The sequence below is a fragment of the Rhamphochromis longiceps genome, linkage group LG2 (assembly GCF_057381845.1).
Source record: "Rhamphochromis longiceps isolate RC_006_pf linkage group LG2, R_longiceps_female_GT1.1, whole genome shotgun sequence".
Lineage (NCBI taxonomy): Eukaryota > Metazoa > Chordata > Actinopteri > Cichliformes > Cichlidae > Rhamphochromis > Rhamphochromis longiceps.
Genome location: NC_140558.1, coordinates 40,851,659 through 40,870,781, shown reverse-complemented (window position 1 = coordinate 40,870,781; position 19,123 = coordinate 40,851,659). Strand labels below are relative to the sequence as shown.

At 41.8% G+C, this 19,123-nt stretch overlaps 1 protein-coding gene across 11 annotated transcripts in view; it reads left to right on the top strand.

Moving 5' to 3' along the window:
* The window catches only part of enox2 (ecto-NOX disulfide-thiol exchanger 2), a 183,889-nt gene extending 165,626 nt beyond the window's left edge, over positions 1–18,263 (top strand). For 10 of the 11 annotated variants that reach the window (XM_085429059.1, XM_085429058.1, XM_085429063.1 and 7 more), the window contains 6 exons: positions 4,023–4,210; positions 6,593–6,733; positions 10,434–10,490; positions 11,310–11,415; positions 13,438–13,523; positions 17,468–18,263. In XM_085429059.1, coding sequence (XP_085285185.1) covers positions 4,023–4,210; positions 6,593–6,733; positions 10,434–10,490; positions 11,310–11,415; positions 13,438–13,523; positions 17,468–17,599 — 710 coding nt within the window. In that variant the 3' untranslated portion in view covers positions 17,600–18,263. Of the gene's footprint in view, positions 1–4,022; positions 4,211–6,592; positions 6,734–10,433; positions 10,491–11,309; positions 11,416–13,068; positions 13,155–13,437; positions 13,524–17,467 lie in introns of all 11 variants that reach the window. The other variant, XR_014914642.1, reaches the window with a different exon arrangement.
* Positions 18,264–19,123: the final 860 nt, after the last annotated feature.

The following is a 19,123-nucleotide window of genomic DNA, read 5'->3' as shown; positions in this document are numbered from 1 at the left end:
TTTCAGATTGGGGTATCACTGAAGTGCCATAATCTTCTGTTGCTCCCTCAAAGGAGACTCTTTGTGTTTGCTGAAGCAACAAAAGTTAATGATGCTGCTAATCCCTCAAACCCCATAACAATAACCCAATAATTCTATAGTAGTCATTGGTGCAACATGCAGGGAACCACATGTGAGGCCTCTTCATCCCATGTTCTGTGCCTCTTTTCATGTCTCAGATGTGTGGTTTCTTCTTGGCTGTTAATCAGCCTGATCTCTGCCTTTTGCTAATATGACAGCATCTCTAATTAGCATGCAAATGTATGTAAATGCACTCGTCACTTCAGCCCCTTCTCTTTTGCAGCCTTGCAGTTTAGCTATCATTAATTAGCATTGCTGTCAAAGACCTGTCATTTCGCTCAATGCTGCAGGATTGGCTGAGGTGGCAGGTGTTAATGTGACACTTTTTCGTATTTGTGTTAACAGGCTGAGTGTTGCACCCCCCCCCCCCACACACACACACACACACACACTCACTAACCTTTAAGCAAACGGGCATGTTTACACGTCAACCATCCCGGCTAAAAACACCTGTGTTATGACTGCAGCCTCTTAAAAAGGGAATCGATGCTCCGCATCTGACTCATGTACAGAATAGAAGGCAAAAGAGCCGCTTCTGTGCATGACTGTACACCCGAAGGTGTATGCCTACGTGCACACTCGCGGATATCTGCAGGTCGATAGCTTTGCCTGTTACGTAACAGAATCTGGCCAAGCAGTTGACATCTCCTCACACCAAGCTGATGAGGCTCTCAGATCAATACACTTCTCACCTCAAACCTTCATTTTGCTGGTAGGAAAGAGCACACACAAACCCAGCGTGGACACACACACACACACACGCCCAGCAAGAGTTCATTAACACTGCCAATGGTCCTCCATGATAGACTGCAGGCAGCACTCGTGAACACCCACACAAAACCTAACAAGACATGCTTTCATGCACACACTCACTCACACAGGATGGGGCTTATCTCCCCAGTCCAGTCAGTGTGTTGCAGTTTCCCAAAGAGCTTCTGCTCAAGGCTTGCAGTAGGAGAGCAGAACCGATATAGTAGTGGACATCTTTGGAGCTAAGCAGATCTCATGGAATAATACCTCCTCCCAATCTACTCCTTTACTCAGTAGGTCAGGTCAAATGTCCAGATGAGAGCTACTGGCTAGAACACTCTGGTATTATTACAGCTTTGAGTACATTAATATATACTACAGGTGTTTGATCCCTGGACATGGTATATAGAAGTGACAGTGCTCCACCAACTTGACAGCATTGTACTGTTGGACTTTGGGCCCTTTTGTGTTAGAATGCTTGAAAAGTAGCTAAATATCATTTACATTTGGTTACCCAGTCTGCTTTCTAAAGGGGACCTACAATGCTTGTTTGCTTAACTACCCTTTCTGCTTTGGTTTAAGGGGGATGGGGGGAGGCCCCTTTTTCAGCTGACATAAGGGTATATCCTGGACAGATCAGCAGTTTAGAATCACCAATTAGCTTTACACACACATCTTTGGACTACTGGAGGAAAGCAGAGTGCCTGGAGAAAACTTACACAGAAACAATGAGAGCATTCAAACACCACAAAGCGAGCCCGCAGCTTACAGCAACCTTTTCTCCTGTGAGGACACTAACCACCTCTGCCTTATGCTCATTTCCAAAGTCTTGTTTTCATTCGTGGACTCTAAAATTGTAGCTTTGTATCAGTAACAGTTTTGTAAAATCTGTATTTATCTTATACTGTGGATTAGTGCAAACCCCTCAGCTTGGTCCAGCCAGTCACTGGTCTAAAACAAGCTGCTTTCGTTCCCTTCCTCTTTCCTTTCCCAGCGTTTCTTTGATTTGCTAGTTGTTTGGAGTTGTTGGGGCCGTCTTTCACCGCTAGTGCTGTTGGCCTGGTGTGGCCATATCAGTTTATCCAGTGTCATTGACATTTTACAGAGCCCAGAGTAGAAAATATGCCTCAAAGTAAACATTTAGAGCAGCCCGAGCTTTTGGCTCACAGGGATAACTTTCATATATATTGACCTCAGTGTTTGAAAGTTCTGCAGTGCTTAGTGTAAGCATGCACTACACAGAAAATAAGGAAAAGCATTATGGGTAGCAATGTAAAGCTTTCCTCCCTGGGTCAGCTATAAAATTTCATATAGTGAACTTGTTCATCAGTCTGGATTTACTCAAAATGTGATGAGAGTTGTTTTTTCTTTTTAATATCTTGCCAAGCCGCTGTCATTCAAGTTATGAAAGGGAAGGAGCCTCTGGTTCCAATTTCAAAATGTCTTTGAATGATATCCTCACTGTTAACCTGGAGACACAGCACTTTCTCAGTTGATCAAACATCGTATGTATTTGTTTTGCTATAAGCGGGGATTAAATTGGGATTTGTATGAGGTTCATAAGTGTAACTTATAACTGTGACTGGCAGAAAAATATTTCTGCATACAAAAGGTCCATATTGAAGTAAAAAAAGTTGAAGCATCAAACTTTAAAGATGGGAATTAATAATCATGGTCCAGCCTTTCTTATAATTACATCAAAAGGAAAATTCTTTATAGACATTATAAGTGATGTTTCACTGCTTTCAGTACTTTGTATTGAACAGTGTGCAAATGTAAGCTAACCCTGCTAGCAGTGGAACCTATTGGCTAGCTTATTGTAGCAACTGGCTAACTGAAATAGACTTTCATAGCGGTTTACTTTCATGAAAGGAAACTACAATAAGCTTCTGTGTCACTTTTCTCACCTAGGTCTCTCCCTAGCTTGAGTCCATCTTCTCCTGGCATCTATTTTATCTGAATGAAAAAACAGACAAACTCACTGGGAGACCACACTTCATGCACACTACATTATTCAGTTCACTGTTAAACCCAATGGTTTGTTTGAAAATGTATTTTAGTCCTTGGCTGAATTATTAAGATAAAGAATTACATACGTTGTTAAAGATAGATCTGTGAGGCTGGGTGTCGCCTGATGGCAGTGAAAAGTAAATGTGCCTGAGCTGAAGTCCAGGATATAGCAGTGAGTTGTTGCCAGCCGTGATACTCTAGCTGGCATGATTTTCATCTTGTGAATCTGTATGTGTCTGTGTGCAGACGTGGCAAAATGTTTCTCTGGCAAAACCTGCACCAAAGGGCGTGTCTGCCTCTGGATTTTAGCAGATCTGAAATTTTCCAGGTGTTCAGTTTAGATCAAAAAGAAGCCACATCTCAAAAATCACCGTAGCCTGACTTGTGAACACAAAGTACTATTTCGATGATATATTTATTACTAAATTCGATTTTTACCAATTATATATCAGAAACATAACACGTCGCAGGTAACACGATCCCATCACTACACATTCTTTAGCTTTTTCTTCAACTTTATTTCTGAGATATCAGTTTTTGACCATTATTTCTGACCTTGATGGCTGCCTTTGTACCTCAGCCATTATTGTTGGGTAGCTGAAGCCAGTCAGAGGTGCAAATCAAAGTGGTTGCAAACAGAAAATGCTTCATTATATTATCAGGAATATGGTATGTAAATTTCATGCCTATCCAAGTGAAAGAAATCCTCCAACTGCGAATAAAATAACAGTGGGTAAAATAATGGGATGTAAACCAAGCTTTCTGGAGCTTTGATGTCAGCTGCTTTGTAGATAAATACCATCTTTTTCTGTCATGCTCTGTCCTAACTCTTTTGTTATCAACGCTCTAATAGTCACCTCCTGCTGTTGCCTCTGTGAATGAGGAGTGATGCAATCATGACTGCACATGTCACTGTCAGAGGTGCAACCTTTACTATCTTCTTTGTGTTTTAATATATACGTCTTCAGAGAACAAACAGCTCGGGGAAAACTCAAGAGCACCGTATCAGGAGTGACACAGTAAAACTGAGCCTTATCTCAACTGGAATTTGTATTGTTAGGGGTGTTAAATGAATACATGGAATGACCGGTGGCGATCCATGATAACCAGAATATTTAATTTTCTCTGTGTTTATTATGTAGGAGTTTCCCAAGCAGAGGCATTAAAGGAGGAGAACGACTCCCTACGCTGCCAGCTGGACGCCTACAGGAACGAGGTGGAGCTGCTAAAACAAGAACAAGGCAAAAATCAGCCAATTAGGAGCGAGGAGGACAACACTCACTCACAGCAGCTCAGCTTCCTGCAGCAGGCTCTACAAGGCATGCAGAAGGTGATGCTTATTGTCTACACAGAAGCATACAGAGACACCATCTTCCAGCCTTCTGTCCATCAGTGGGTTTAATCTCCTATTGGTTCCTGTCGGCACTGGGTACTTTGTACCAACAAGGTCGCTCAGGTTAACTCGTTGAATTTTCTATGCAAGCTGAAACCTTCGCTGTCATTTATCCATGACCCAGCACTTTAAATGGTAGCTAAGTGCTATTTGGGAGCACGTAGAGAAGCACAGTTGTCTGGAGCATCTGTGAAGAGCAGCTGAAAAATATTTTTACTGGAACACTTGTTCACTGTCAGAACGGGTTTTATTTGGAACTGGAGAGCTATGTGCTGCGATTCGAACAGCATGTTCTTGGAACGAACCCAAGCCTATTAAAACTATTTCAGACCATTTAATCAAAAAAAGATATTGAAAAAACATTATTAGGATTTTAATGACATGAACTAGGTTTCAATCTAAAAGTTGCTGAATAACTTTTTACATTTCCTACTTTGAAAAGAACCCATCTAAGTGTTTTAAAACATTTGGGCATCTTTCTTTGCCTCTAGACAATAATTCTGATGGCAAAAGACCCAAACGGGACAGGCAAAAAAAGACCTCAACCCCAAGGTCAAGGAGTGAGGTCAGGTTTTCTGAAAGATAGGAGGCTGAGGTGGTCAGTAATGTCACAAAGCATGTGCAGACATTTTACAGGTTCAAGTCTACAAAGTTTAGTTAATAGGCTCCTAAAACTCCAAAAATAATTTGACTTCATGCATCCTCACATGCAGCATTATCTTTTCATGCACCTCTGGACCCATTTTCGTTCAGCTCATGTTTTACATCCCTACACAGAAGTGTTTTTTCTGGTCCCCTTGCACTTGTGCCTCCACAGTGCCTGCAGAGTTTCCACCTGGTTTCCAGATTGTGGAAAATTGCAGTCAGAACAGTCTGGGGACAAAGTGAAGGTGCAAAGTGACCCAGATCCCCTGGATCACCCTCCTGACCCTACACGCCTACATGCTGGGTCACAGCTGAGGACACACCTCTCATCACCGCTGTTGATCCTCTACAAGGAATTGGCTTTAGTATTTTTTTATGTTTTAGGGGGAAAAGCAGCCACACTGAAAGCTGTCCAAAAGTAAAGAAGATAATCTTTAAGACTATATTGGCTAAGTCATTTAAAGTTTTTATTATTTGTATGGGTTACCTTTGGAGCCTTTTATTCTTGACCTTGAAAACAGCAGATCAGCAAACAGTTTTATAAGGTCTGTTGAGTAGTTCTGCAGCAAAATGGGGAAACAAGGACATGCGTAAGTTCAATTAACTCTAATTCTGTTTCAGCATTGTGAACCGGATCTGCTGATTAAGATCAAAACGATCACTGAAATATTATCTTAACTACTAGATCTTTACCTGACAGCTTAATAATCTTTCTAAATTTGAAATGAGCAGCCATAGGCTGTCAGAAATCCTTAAATCTGCCTTTACAATGCTAAAGTTTGACTCACTCTGGGTGTCTCAGGTAATGGAAATTATGATCAATTCATGTTTAGAAGAAGAAAAATCCATTAAACCCCCGCTGCTCATTTCTGCTCACGGAGAGTAATTACCTTTCCAACTTGCATATCCCGTGGTGTGTTTATGAAAAGATTAGGTGAATGGATTAAATGAACTGGAAGGCGCTGCAATGGGATACCTCTCCTTTGTCAGCGTCCACACGTTGTATTGCAGAGTCCCTCAGACTAGAAAGTAAACAAAAATATCAGCACATACTGACAACCTTGTCTCGTATTCTTGTGAATTATAGTGTAACAGACAAAAAGCACTGAGTGATTAGGAGTGCAGGCGAACATTTCTAGCTGCAAAGACCCCCCTCCAACAAGCGTACCGCCTTTGTGTTGAAATGAACACAGAAGGTGGATCTTTTTATCTGTGTTCAGGAAGAAACGTCAGACAAATTGGACACAAATCTAGGTGTTAGCCTTCAAAGCTTTCTCAAAACTGGTTCATCTGGTACTCAAAGCAAGCATGAAACCCAAATGAGCGTTCCGATTAACATCCCTATTAAGAGTTTTTCTTCTATATTCATGCATATTCATTTTTGACTGAAAGATCTGCAAAATGATTCCTCTTGGACACATGCACGAGAGCAGAATTTTTCTTTCTGTAAAAATGTTTATTAATCATATAATTCACATCCATATCTAATTGCTTTTTTGTATTGAGCTGAAGTTCCAATTACCAGTATGGGGATTAGATGCTAAATATTAATGAACAAATGGCGTATTGTTCCTCTGCTTTCAGAGCAGGTTGATTATGAGGTTAGCATTGTCACGGTTAGTTAGCTCACAAAGGCATTAGTGGCTTAATGTGCTCGCTTTTTTGTTTTTACAGCAACTGTTAAAAATGAGGGAAGAATTAAAACAGCGGGAGGCCGAGCTGGAGAAGAGTTTGGAGGAAAAACAACAGCTGAAGAATCAAGTGCAGAACCTGAAGGAAGGTCTCCAGAACCTGCAAAACGCACACGTAATGCAGGTAGGTGACAGACATGCACGCTTTCACTGGGAACATGTGAGCGTTGCCATTCTGCGTTTCATAGGAGAGTGAGTTTGTTTGTTCGAACAGTTATTATTCTGCACGCCTCAGGACAGTACAGTAAAAGTCCACATTAACAGTCTCACCCTGGGGAACCAACTCACGATGCACAACCCAGTGGGGGAAAAATGGGATTTGTCTGAGTGTTTTCTCACCTGAAGCGCCGCCTTAAGCCGTGGAAAGTTTGGACTCCACTGCGAATTCATATAGTATACAGTTTAAGTGATCAGAACAAGGCTTACAGAGACCAATCTGTAGTAGATGGTTTCTGCACATGGTCAAGAAGATGACCTATGAGAAAATGACATGAGCTAAATGTAAATCAAACGAGGCTTTAGATTTTCATGTACCCATTTCTAGAGTTTTTAATTCAGACCTTATTCAGTGTTTAAGCTGGACTACACAGAAGACTGGGCTGTGGTGCCTCTAAAGCACCTCTCCCTTGGTCAGCCAGAGTCTCATCTTTGAGTGGGTGACAGCACACTGAACCAGAATGTAGCGTTATTTCACCAAAAACAGCGATCGCTCGTAGCAAGGCTTGTTTTTCTTTTAAATAACTCCCATAAGGCCAACTTTCCGCACGCACCCTCAACAGCATCCTGCCCAGTCGGGTACATTTAATCAGTCTCCACAGGCTCTTCAATCATTATCTCTACATCCTTACTATCATAAAATGAAAACCTGCCCTTGCTGCCTCATTATAACAATGCTGAGTATTTCAAGGCCCTTATCGTTATCCAAGTAATATACCTAGGTGTAAACAGAGTTTTTAAAAGCTCTCTGCAGAACATCCATGCCAGCAAAAAGATTACTGCCAAAATAAATACCTTCAGCCTTTAGGTTGTAACCTGTTTGTCTAACAGTAAGGCAGCGCCAGCAGCAACTCCCATCTCACCGTGCCCTCGTCTGCACCAGATAATGCAGTTTTTAAGGGTTTTTCTCTTCTGTGAGGCAGGCTGGCTAACCATCTGAACTGTATGTTCTCACAACACCCGCATGACAAAAATACCAAAGAAATTAATTCACTTTTTTAACTAGAAACACATTGAGCACAGTTGACCAAACTCAAATGGTTTCTTCCCTTTTCTGCAGCTGCGATTTTATGTCACGCCGACCACCAGCCTTACCCAGTCACGCGCTCTCAGTCCTGAACATTTTGTCCTTTGTGTCATGCATCTGCACCGGCATCACACAAAGCAGTGTTTTTTTTCTCTCAGAGAGGCTGTAACTAACAGCGATGTCAGAGTATGGTCACCAGATTGGGGGATATTACCTGCCAGATAGGAGCCACGTGGCCACACCTGCTGCTTTATTAATCTACATTGGTGTTTTTGGGAAAAGACTGCTAGTAACAAAGTGCCTAAAGATGCAATTTCAAATTGATTCTTTGCTCAGTCGTCTGTGTTGACATAACACTGGCTCATCCCTTGAGTTAGGTGCCTTTGTAATGCTTGAGTGATTCACAGGTCAATGTTAAGTGGTTCCGCAAACAAACAAAAGCATTCCTCTGAAAGCAGTCGGGTACAAGGACTGGAATGAAAATGAGTGAAACCTTTGAAAGACCTTCAGAAAGCCTTAAGTATTTTTCCGAACTGAGTAATTGTGGTAAATGGTCATCTGAATGTTGATCACGATAAAAGGATTTTTGCCACCATTGAGCAACCCTGCCTACCCCAAAAAAACACATTAGTTAAATGTGCTTCTTCCACTGAGACACATTTTTCCATTTAATATTGATTCGTGTCAAGCTGTATTACTACACTCTTCCACTGACAGACGCACAATCCTCAATCTTATAAATAATTTCAGTTTTCATGGGTCATTTTTCTCTGCTTGCTGTGTCATGTTTACTAATGTTTCAGGTGTTGTCCCATGCGCCGAGTGCTAAAGTGCTCATGTTTGTTAATGTTCCTTCTCGCTCGGTATAATGAGAGAAATGGCTGTCATTAAAATGAGCCTCGGGTTAAATCGCCTATTAAATTGGATGATAATACAAACGAAAGGCTCTCAAACTATGTGGGAGCCTCTGCGTGTGTTGTCTGTTAGCTCGGAGATAACAGGTTTCATGCGACGCCGAGCTGAGTTAGTCATTTGTTAACGGATCTCTTCTTCTTCCGATCAGCTGGAATGACAGGGTTGTCAATAGCTTGTTAAGAGTGATGGGTTTGATTAGAAATGTGTCCCTCCACAACTGTGAGCCCTGGGAAATATGCTAATTAAATTCTTGCATATGGGCAAACATGAATCATGAAAGACAGTCTCATTAAAGGGAGAAAGAGAAATCAATTTTGGGGCGTTGCTTTCTCCGAAGATTAGCAGGCAATGTAGGATGATTTGTCATGCCGAGGACATCTCTCATGCCATCAGTTCTTCTTCACTGGTTCAGTCACTGTCCTTACTGTCAGCGAGCTGTCGCCACATATCACTTCACCGATGCAAGTGCAGGTCATTGAAGCCATTAACCTTATTATTATGATCACAACAAACATCTTTATCATTTCTTTGTATGTATTTTATTGTCGTCACTAAGAGTTTTCCGTTGGGATTTATCGGCTGCTTTCCTTTGTGAGTAAAGGGGCATTTCGCTGACTTAGTATCGCAAGTTACCACTTGTGAGACGATATACATGAGAAAGCCAGGATATTCAGACTTTCAGTACCTAATATAAGGAAAGCACTTCCCATTATGCAACTCAATAGTTTATTTTCACTGGAAGCCTCCCACACTGTAAATGTAAACTCAGCATCACCCACAATTATTCCTTATGATAAAAAGCATAATTTAGAGCCAGAGGTAAGGGTAGCAATCTAAAACCAATTCTAGTTGAGTCCTTTCCATTTAATTGTATTCTTTGTAAGCTTGGCGGGTTTATCTGACAGTCTAACTTGTGGCGTTGGAGCTTTGCACACCTGAGTCAAATGCAAGCCTTTATTAAACACTGTTTTTCTGCTGTGTTTGGGTCCAGAGCCAGTAAATTGTTCCAGACAGAATATTGATTATAAATCAGTAAAGAAATTGATGTGTATGTAGAATCCATAACAGTCCATAATAACTTATAGACATAAATGACTTTATTTGTAGTAACTGCTTTTCACAAGATAAAGCTGTCTGTGAGCTACAGTGGGTCTGTTTGACACTCTGACAGCTTCTGAAGCTCCTAATTTTTATATTTTCGACTCAACTTGTTAACATAGCAGGACAGTGATCCGAAACACACCAGCAAGTCCACCAATCCAAATTAAATACACAGACTGTACATCCGTGAAAACCCGTCCTTACACCTGACAGGCTGTTTTTTTTGTTTTTTAAGCTGATCATTTAGCAGGTCTGCTGTGGATTACTTTGCTGTTGATGGACTAACGTATCATTAGAGCTGTTTTATATTCCAGAAAAATCAGGACGCACACTGTTACATATTTAATAGCTGACTTGTTTGTGCCAGTTTTGACTCAGGAAGAGTTAATTACATCCATATGGAGTTTACTGTCTTAGCGTTTCTTGTTTCTTCACAATCAGCTCATATCTTGACATTATTCTAAAAATAAACAACTTTAAGACCTCCCTCCTGCCTGTCTGCATACATTGGTGCCTGGCTTGTTTCTCAGTGTGTTATTCTTCATATGTTTCTAATGTGCTACAGCTGGAGATGTCGAAGCAAGACGACAGAGGAAGCGAGGAGAGCGCTAATCAAAGCAGCGTAAGTGGGGAAAAATGCTCAGTCCTCCACATAGTTTTGTCCTCATTCTCCCTTTCTTCTTCTTGTTTTCCTTCTCCTCCTCCTCCCGATTTCCCCCTCTCTCCTCTTCCAATGACATGACAGATCATTACGGGCCAAACTAGTTCACTGCAACTGCATGTGTCATTTAATAAATCACACAGACACAAGTGGGCTAGGAAATAAAGGAGTCATAAAGTCAAAACGGCTTGCACATGTGCGTATGTCTACACACCCACACACCAAGACACACTCACAGGGTGTTATGGATGGATAAAAAAAGGCCACCAGAGATCCCACACTAGAAGTGGAAATGGTACGCACCGTACTATGTAGAACAACAAACACAGACAAAATCTCTTCTGTTATGCTGCCTCTTCTCTGCCACCTGTCAGAGATCTGAAACGAGCAGCTTGATCGTTCGCCTTCCAAGTCTCTTCCCCTCTCCCTCTATTTGTTCTTTTCAAACTCGTCTCCTCTGTCCTGTCATTGTGTATGTGCGAGACACGCTTCCCTCTATTAGAAATATAGCTGCTGGCTGAATATCCTCCCTCGCCTCATTATCCCCTTCCTCATTCATTATCCCCGTTTTCATTGTCTCTCTGGATTGACATGTTGGTGGTGAAACTTTCTGGTGTGCTCGTCGCACTTATTTGTGCATGATTGTCTTTTTATTGTGTCCCATGCATCAGCCTAAATTTGAATTTGTTTACATTACGCCAGATAACTCAGTCAAACAGTGCCAGTGGCTGTCTGCAGACTGATTCATGCTAACCGTGTGTGTGTTTTGTGCACGTGTAGGAAGCCACAGCGTCGACGGTGGTGTCCTGCAGTCAGGAGAAAGAAGGTCCCACAGAGAGGAATCCACCAAGTCCTGTCCACTCCGAGAGGGAAGCTCTGCTAGTTGGTACGCTGACACTCTGGCTTTTTCCCAGCACTCTCACTGAGACATTTCTTAACCCATGAACTGCTCAGTGGCAGGCCCGGGCCCTTCTGTGTGGAGTTTGCATCCTCTCCTCACGCTTCCTCCGGGAGCTCTGGTTTCTCACCAAAACATGCTAAGTAAATTGTCTTTTCACTGTGCCCTTTACCAGGACACAAGCTTACAGCTACATTTGATCGCTGGCTCCTGGTTACATTCAAATGCCCCTTTCTCCAGAAATGTGTGTTTCTTATATGCAGAGTTTATTATTATAACACACACCTTACTCGAGCTGCCCTCAGCATTCATGGCCCTGCAGCTGCACACAAAGTGTCAGAGTGCCTTGAAGGCAGAAAGTAGGAAGATTTGGATAAAGATTCAGAAACACCAAACATGGGAAGTCTGGATGCTGCACCAACCGCTGCATTTATGGCTTATGGGGGGGAAAAAAAGGATGACGACTTCCTTGCAACAAGTAAAAATCAAGGGTTGCGTTGTTTTTCATTTTTGCAAATAGTTGCCGTGACCAGCTGCTTTCGACTGCTTAAGATTGAAATGCGATAGCACAGGTTGCCTGGTGGGAGGCAACATGTCTCCAAACAGTTGCACTCTTCCTTAGACTGACTGCAGTCGCACTCAGACAGATTGGCTGAGGTTGGCAAATAATGATCAACTATGAGATTTAACTCTGGTTGCATTCTGGTTATAATCTTATTGAAAGACCAGGTTCCACAGTGGCTGTCACTGTGCAGGTAAATCACCACCCTGCAGATACTTTTTAACTCTTTGTGAAGGAATCTCTGAATTCCATTTTTTAATCTATGAGTTTGGCAACAATATTGCAAGTTTGTGTCTCGGTCTCCAACCACTGTTTTCATTAGTGTGACTGTAGCTTCAAAGCTTCCTTTCTATAGAGCGATCACCTGTTTTTGGATTTGCCTCATGGAACATTTTACAGAAACTTTTAATCAAGTTCAAGTGTTGTTTATATTTATTGGCTTGTTTCTTCAGGTGCTTGAAAGTTGTGTCAGCTTTCAGACGTAATAGTTATACAATTCTTAGAAAGAAATGTGGTGTAAAATAAGAGGAATGGCAGCAGTGTCTGTTCCTTTCTGGAAGTGAAAATCACCATTTGTCATCTTTTATGGTCTCATCAATGTAATGATCATGAGCTCTGACTCTAGCACATTCTGGTAATCTACACACAGACGCAGAGAGTGGGTGCATATTGCTCCAGCAAACGTCTGCTGTCAGTTGGAGAAGGTGTTTATTGGCTGATTTTTAAGGTGAATAAGCATGGACAGCAAAACGATTGTAGTGGGCGAATTGTTGCAAATAAATCATCGTGAATTTTAACTCGGTGTGCTATCTAAATGCACCATTAGATTCTCAGTCGGTCTCTTAATCATTGTCAGTGGAGCAGCTCCAGACGAGCACGCTGTTTGTGTTCAAGTATCGATTGACCTCCTGCAGGTGACAAAAATGAAGTCTTGGCATACTGTTTTCCTCTAAAAAGACTCTAATGCTTATCATATTTTTGCTTCGGTGTTTGACCCAGCAGAAATCATTGTTGCTTTCACTTTGTTTTGTTATTGTTGTTTGTTTTTTACTTGTTTTTGCTTCTTTTTTTCAAATCAGGGTACCTCAATGCTGCATAGGTGATTTGTAAACAGAGGTGGAGGATTACCTCTCTCCTGGCCCTGTCTGTGAGCTGATAGCAGATGGTATGTTTGAGCTAGGGGAGAGTTGGGCTTTGATGAGACAACGGCATCAAAGCCACCATTAAACACTCTCTCTAATCTGGAGCCACAATGTACAAGAGGCTCTTAACAGTAGTGGGACTCTGGGAGACGCCACTCGAAGCTCAGTCAGAGGACAGGAGAAAGAGTCAGATAAAGCGGCGTTGTGAACATACTGGTGTAGTTCATCGACGTTTTATGGGTGACAGGAGGTTTGTGACATGGCTCTGTGTTAACATCTTCCCACGATTTGTTTGTTCTACCTCAGGGATCATTTCAACGTTCCTGCACGTCCACCCGTTTGGAGCCAGCATCGAGTACATCTGTTCATACCTGCAGCGTTTGGACACCAAGGTAACAGACTCGCACGAATCAAAACTTCTTCTACTGTGGATTGTATGCACCTGTACTGGCAGCGTGTCTCTTTCCTGTATAGGACTGATGTATGGGCTTGTATGCCAAGGCCCTGCTGTGCCATCAACACAAGCTGTATTGCTTTTAGAGCCCTTTGACAATACAAATATTTGTTTTCTCCCCAAGAGATAGGTGAGAGGAAGGATAACATGTGTCTGTCCAAACAGATTTACACAGCGCTGTGTTTTAGCCCCCTTTGGTATTTAGCAACATTTCTTTTGTCTTTGACTTGAACTGGGATAAACCGAGAGCTTGCTGTTTTAACATATGTTTTTTTTCATTAGCCATGTAAACGCTTCCCTGTAAGTTCAAATGTGTACATTTTGATGTCGTAAGACACCTGGGTCATGTGAGTGGCTTCCTATATACGCTGGGTCATTTAAAGGTTTGGTGGTGTTTTCCAGCAGTGCCAACATGTGCACACCAACACATCTAACAACTAACTTCCACACTGCTCATTCTTCTTTGCCTTCTAAATGCGTACAGCTTGGTATTTATTATTATTATAATGTTTTGTTAAATATAGAAAAATGTTGTGAGCTAACTGTGGGTTTTGGAAAGGTCTCTTGGAAAAGAGACACTCCACTTTTACTGAGACAAATACATAACCAGTCATAGTAAACGTCAGACTGGGGACTGTGAAGGCCACTTGAGTACAATGAACTCATTGACATGTTCAGGACACCAATGCATGAGTTCGTTGAGCTTAGTTTGTTTGAGCTTTGTGAGATCAGAAAAATGACTGGATATGCTTTAAGTTGCTGCCGTGCAATTGGCTGATTTAATATTTGCCTTAAAAAGCAGTTGAAGGAGTGTACCTAATAATGTGGTGAAAATGGTTTTCAAGCAAGTTTAACTTTGACAATTTCACTTTTCTGTATGTGGACTTCAAACATGTCTTCTCATATCTGACTTTTCCTGATGCGGGAACGTATTAAAAGTAGATCCTTCTTCATGTCACTTGAAGCCAGACACCGCCCAATCCTCACACATCCTCAGCTTCCACTCTGTCCGCTGAGGCTATTCCATCCCCATCTTTCCGACGAGGCGTTTTAGACACATTATCGCTCTTCACTGCCACTTATATGAGGCTTTCAAGATGCCAACTTTCAGTGTCACCTCCAAAAAAGCAACACTAAGATTAATGGCCACTTCTCCTCTCCGCCCCAACAAGAAGACCTTCAGGGGGAAAAAATGGCAGCCTATCCCTTTATATTCCCAGCGCTGAGCAAACATTAAACCCTTTTCTGACAACTTATCATTTAGTAGAATTAATTGGCAAAAATGCGGATGTCTCAAGCGCATCGACGTGGCTGCCCCGAGAAATGCGTGTTCTCTGTAGCAACTCTTTAAATATGCTCATCACCAGCCTGACTCATTCCCACACATGCAAAGAGTGTGACGGACTTCTCTGATGCCTTTTGGGGATTTTTTTGTCTTGAGTGTGTTTTAATGTGAGCGGACGCCCACGCTTGTCTGTCTGTGTGCGTCTGAGTTTGCCTGTACATCTGTTGTTCCCACACAGACTCTTCGCTACACACATTAAGCAGCCCACAGAGTTTTGTCAATATCACTGGCTGGACTCACCAACAACGAGTCCAATCCTCTCTCCTTATCTGGTCGCTCCACACACACAATCACGCACGGCTTCATTGTGTGTAATGACACTCTAGTCCTATCTCCACGATGGCTCTTAATGCGTCCTGACATGAGTGCAGCTCTTAAACAATCTACTTATTAATTCAAGTCACTGTGGGATGTTTACAGCAGCTTGGACAGTGAATCTTGGCAGCGTCACCTCAGGATTTAGGCTGACTGATCCTCAGCCCACCCATGTGACTGAACGTGTAGAGGAGGTGTAAGAGAATAAAGCCTGAATGTTATGAACAACTCACTGGGTGACCCAACAAGGGCTGGTGAGCATTTTTCTCCCAAAGTGGTTTCCTGCCTTAAAAGATGTTTCCACTGAAAACAAAGTGAATTGAAAAGCATGAGTACACTTTCTCACTAATGGGTATGACTAAAATGTTTGCAAAGTTATAATTAGGGGCTAAGTATATTTTTCATCTGTGCCGAGTTTGATGTGCGTCGTGCAAATATAACTGAAAATTAGCTCAAAGACGACTGACAAGCCTGAAGGTTTGAGCGCTACATTAAGGGGATCCAGAGATTCTGTTAAGCCGTAGAAAGCATGGTTTGGGGTTAACTCGCCCCCTTTTGCAGTCTGCAGACTACACAAAATCAGCCCGATAATCACCAGATCCAGATGAAATTGGGTGTTGGTTGATGTCTGGAACAAAGATGGCCATCACGCATGAAAATTGATCACATTATCTTGCATAATATGTCGTAATGAGTACCGACACTGCATCTGGGACTTCTCGCGGCTCTCCTGACAAAAAGCCTAGAACATTAGAAACTTCTTCAGCGCACTTCTGTGAGATTAAGCAATATGAGCACACAGCTGTTCAGTTTCTTCTACATTAGAAGACAGAGTCCAAAGGCCGCGCACATGTAAAGAAAGACGGTCCCTATAAATGGGGAGCAATGCAGTCTGTCTCACACTCACGGGAAGGTCGAGATTTTATTATTCTAGCATGCGTAATTTGACGCGCTGCCCATCGTAACAGATGAAAATAGCTGCTCTGAATGACTTATCCTTCATCCTATAATGAAACTTTTCCATTAGGGTCGAAACATTTCTAGGATGACAATGTCTCCATCCGCAGGATACCATGAGTCACTGAATAGTTTGAGTAGGAAAGGGATATGAATCACATGCTACGCTGTGCAACCACCAGATTTAAGCCCAGGTGATTAAGAAAGATTCTGTGGCCAGCGTCTCCCACATTATAACTAAAATACCAGGAGAGCCTTGAGTACATTTTGGAAGCTTGCAGAATCAGTACCAGGATTGATTAAAGATGTTCTTACGGCATATGGACGCCCGTCAACTTACCAGCTTGCAATTTGGTACAAATCTGTAAAATAGTAAGTTAGAATGATTGCAATTAAAACTACTAAAGTATTGCAAAAGGTTTGGTAGTTAGAAGGGGTTTAAAAAACCCTTTTTGTTGGTTAATAAGTCAAGCATTGAGTTCTTCAGCTAATGAGTCTGTACGGCAGTGACAGGAGACGGCAAAGCTGCGTTTGAGTTGCACAAAGGTTCCCACTCCCGCAAAGTTTTCAAAGGTAGCAAAAATCTTAAACTCTGTCAGTGAAGGACGGTAAAGACGCGGCTAATGTGATAGATTATCTCCACCAGCACGACTCTGGACTAGCTGTAGTTTCTTAATGTTTTTCCTGTAAAACCTGAAAAAAAGCACATCACTATAATTAAGTCTGGAGGAGATAAAGGCCTGAATGACCTTCCTCAGGTCTGCTAACAAGAGCAATGAACCGATCATAGTCACGTGTCCCAGCTGATTCAAACACAGTTGCTTACTTCAGTGCCATGAGCAGACTTTGACAGTTTTAAATTAAAACATTTTTTAAATGATTTTAAATCAAAAAATAAATCAAGGGGTTTTAATTTTAGTGATAAGCTGTCCATCAAGACATGATATAATTAATAGTTCCACTGCTTAACTACAACATCTGGCTTCTAATAACTGTGTAAGTGTTTTATCTCATGTGAGGAAAGTCAAAACAGAATTCTGAGAGCCGAGTGAAGTCACAAGAGGTTAGTGGGACAGCAGATGGATGTGACCTGTGGTCTGATGCTGGTTCTCCAGAGGTTTCACTACTTTCAAGTGTGATTTGTGCAAGATCTGTTTCAGGAATACCTTCTTTTTTTTTTTTAATTAATGTGATTGTGTGGTGCACAGGTGCAGATGGATATGTCTTAGACAATGTGGGCTTATAATCTGTACCTGTGTTTGCAGATCAACCCCACTGAGGTGGAGTCTCTTCTCTCTCGGCTGCCCTGCACCTTCAGACAGGAGCTAACTGGTGTCGGAGCCAGTCTAGAGAAACGCTGGAACTTCTGCGGCTTTCAGGGCATCAAGAGCACGTAGAGACGGCCGGTGGCACTTGTGGAGGAGAAAACAGGCGGACAAGGCAACACTGAGATACTGTAGACATGTGAAAGAAACCATGTAAAGTCCACAGCTATCAAAGACCGGACTGTACGAGGACACAGCAGACTGAGCACAGATCAGAGAGGAAAGTTAACAGCATTTCAGGGACTCTGTGTGGGTGGCAGAGACGTGCAAATGCTGCATTTCTATGGCTACAGTAGTGTTGACACCAAGCCCTGGTGATGCAGTCTTCATGAGCTTGAACTCAGTTTCTCGATGTCGGCTAAATATTTTTAGACGCGATGACTCCCCGCGAGTCGCAGAACAGCACCAATTCCTACAGTCACTGGATTATTCTGTAGTTTTTTGCCCACAGGGGCAGGGCATTGTGATTTCAAAGCCTACAGTTGGCTCTGTGTGGTGTCAGTGTGGGCCCGGTCTACAGGGCTACACTGGGAGGTAATCAGGGTACGCCTGAACACTTCAATCCTCCAAACCCTTTGGCCTCCCTCTCTTCTCTTTTTTGCTGTTCCTGGTTTGTAACATAGATCAAAAAATAGATATATTTCTTCATTTTCTGTAAAGGCGGTTAACAGTTGCATAGAATCATTTGTTGTAATACACTGTAAATGCTTGGATGATATTTTTGATTATAAAAAAGATGTTTGAGTATACATAAATGAGTCTGTTTATTTTTTATATATATGTTTTATATGTGTCAATGAAGGTTAGCAGGGTTAGGGTTGTACATATTTCAAGTATTATTTTGAGCCAAGGAGTATAATAAGGAATTACCAATTCTCTATGCCATTACAGATATGTAGAAAAGCATAAAAATGTGTTTTTAAATACCTAAACCTTTCTGATTTCTCACTGTTTACTCACAGATCTCAAGACAGGATCAGTTTAGGTTGCAGATTAGGAACTTCTACATGCAAAGTATGATATGAAACGATTCCTGAACATGTTATATTGAGAGTGTATCTTAATCTTACCGTGTTTAATCCACATGGAAAGGTTAGATCACAAGCCCGCTGTGTCAGCTTGTCCAAAAAGAGCCTCACAAACTCGGGTGATGAGTGATCCGGCTTCTGGTTCTAGTGCTGATACGTTTTGACACTGTTGAAAATATCAGAAAAATGTGGATACACAGAATTGATGTAAATTTGGGCAACTGTGAGGAAGAGCCACACCTACCATAGTGAAAGTGTACCCCTTTTTTTTTTTGCATGTTTAATACTTTCTCCCCGTTTATCCTGAGGGATTTGAATCAAATATTTTTTCCTCAGCTGTCTTAAAACTTTCAGAAGATTTCCAGGTTGCTAATAGGAGGATATCATATACTTGGGGAAGGGTCATCCCATATAAAGTTTTTAATTCAGCAAAATAAGTTCTGTTCTCAAACTAGAAGGTTTTTGAAAAAACATTTCAGGACCTGTTAATAGTGTGGGCACATGACACTCCTTAAACAGAGCTGTTTTTTTTCTTCATTTAAAAAACCAGGACTAATAGAAAGTAATT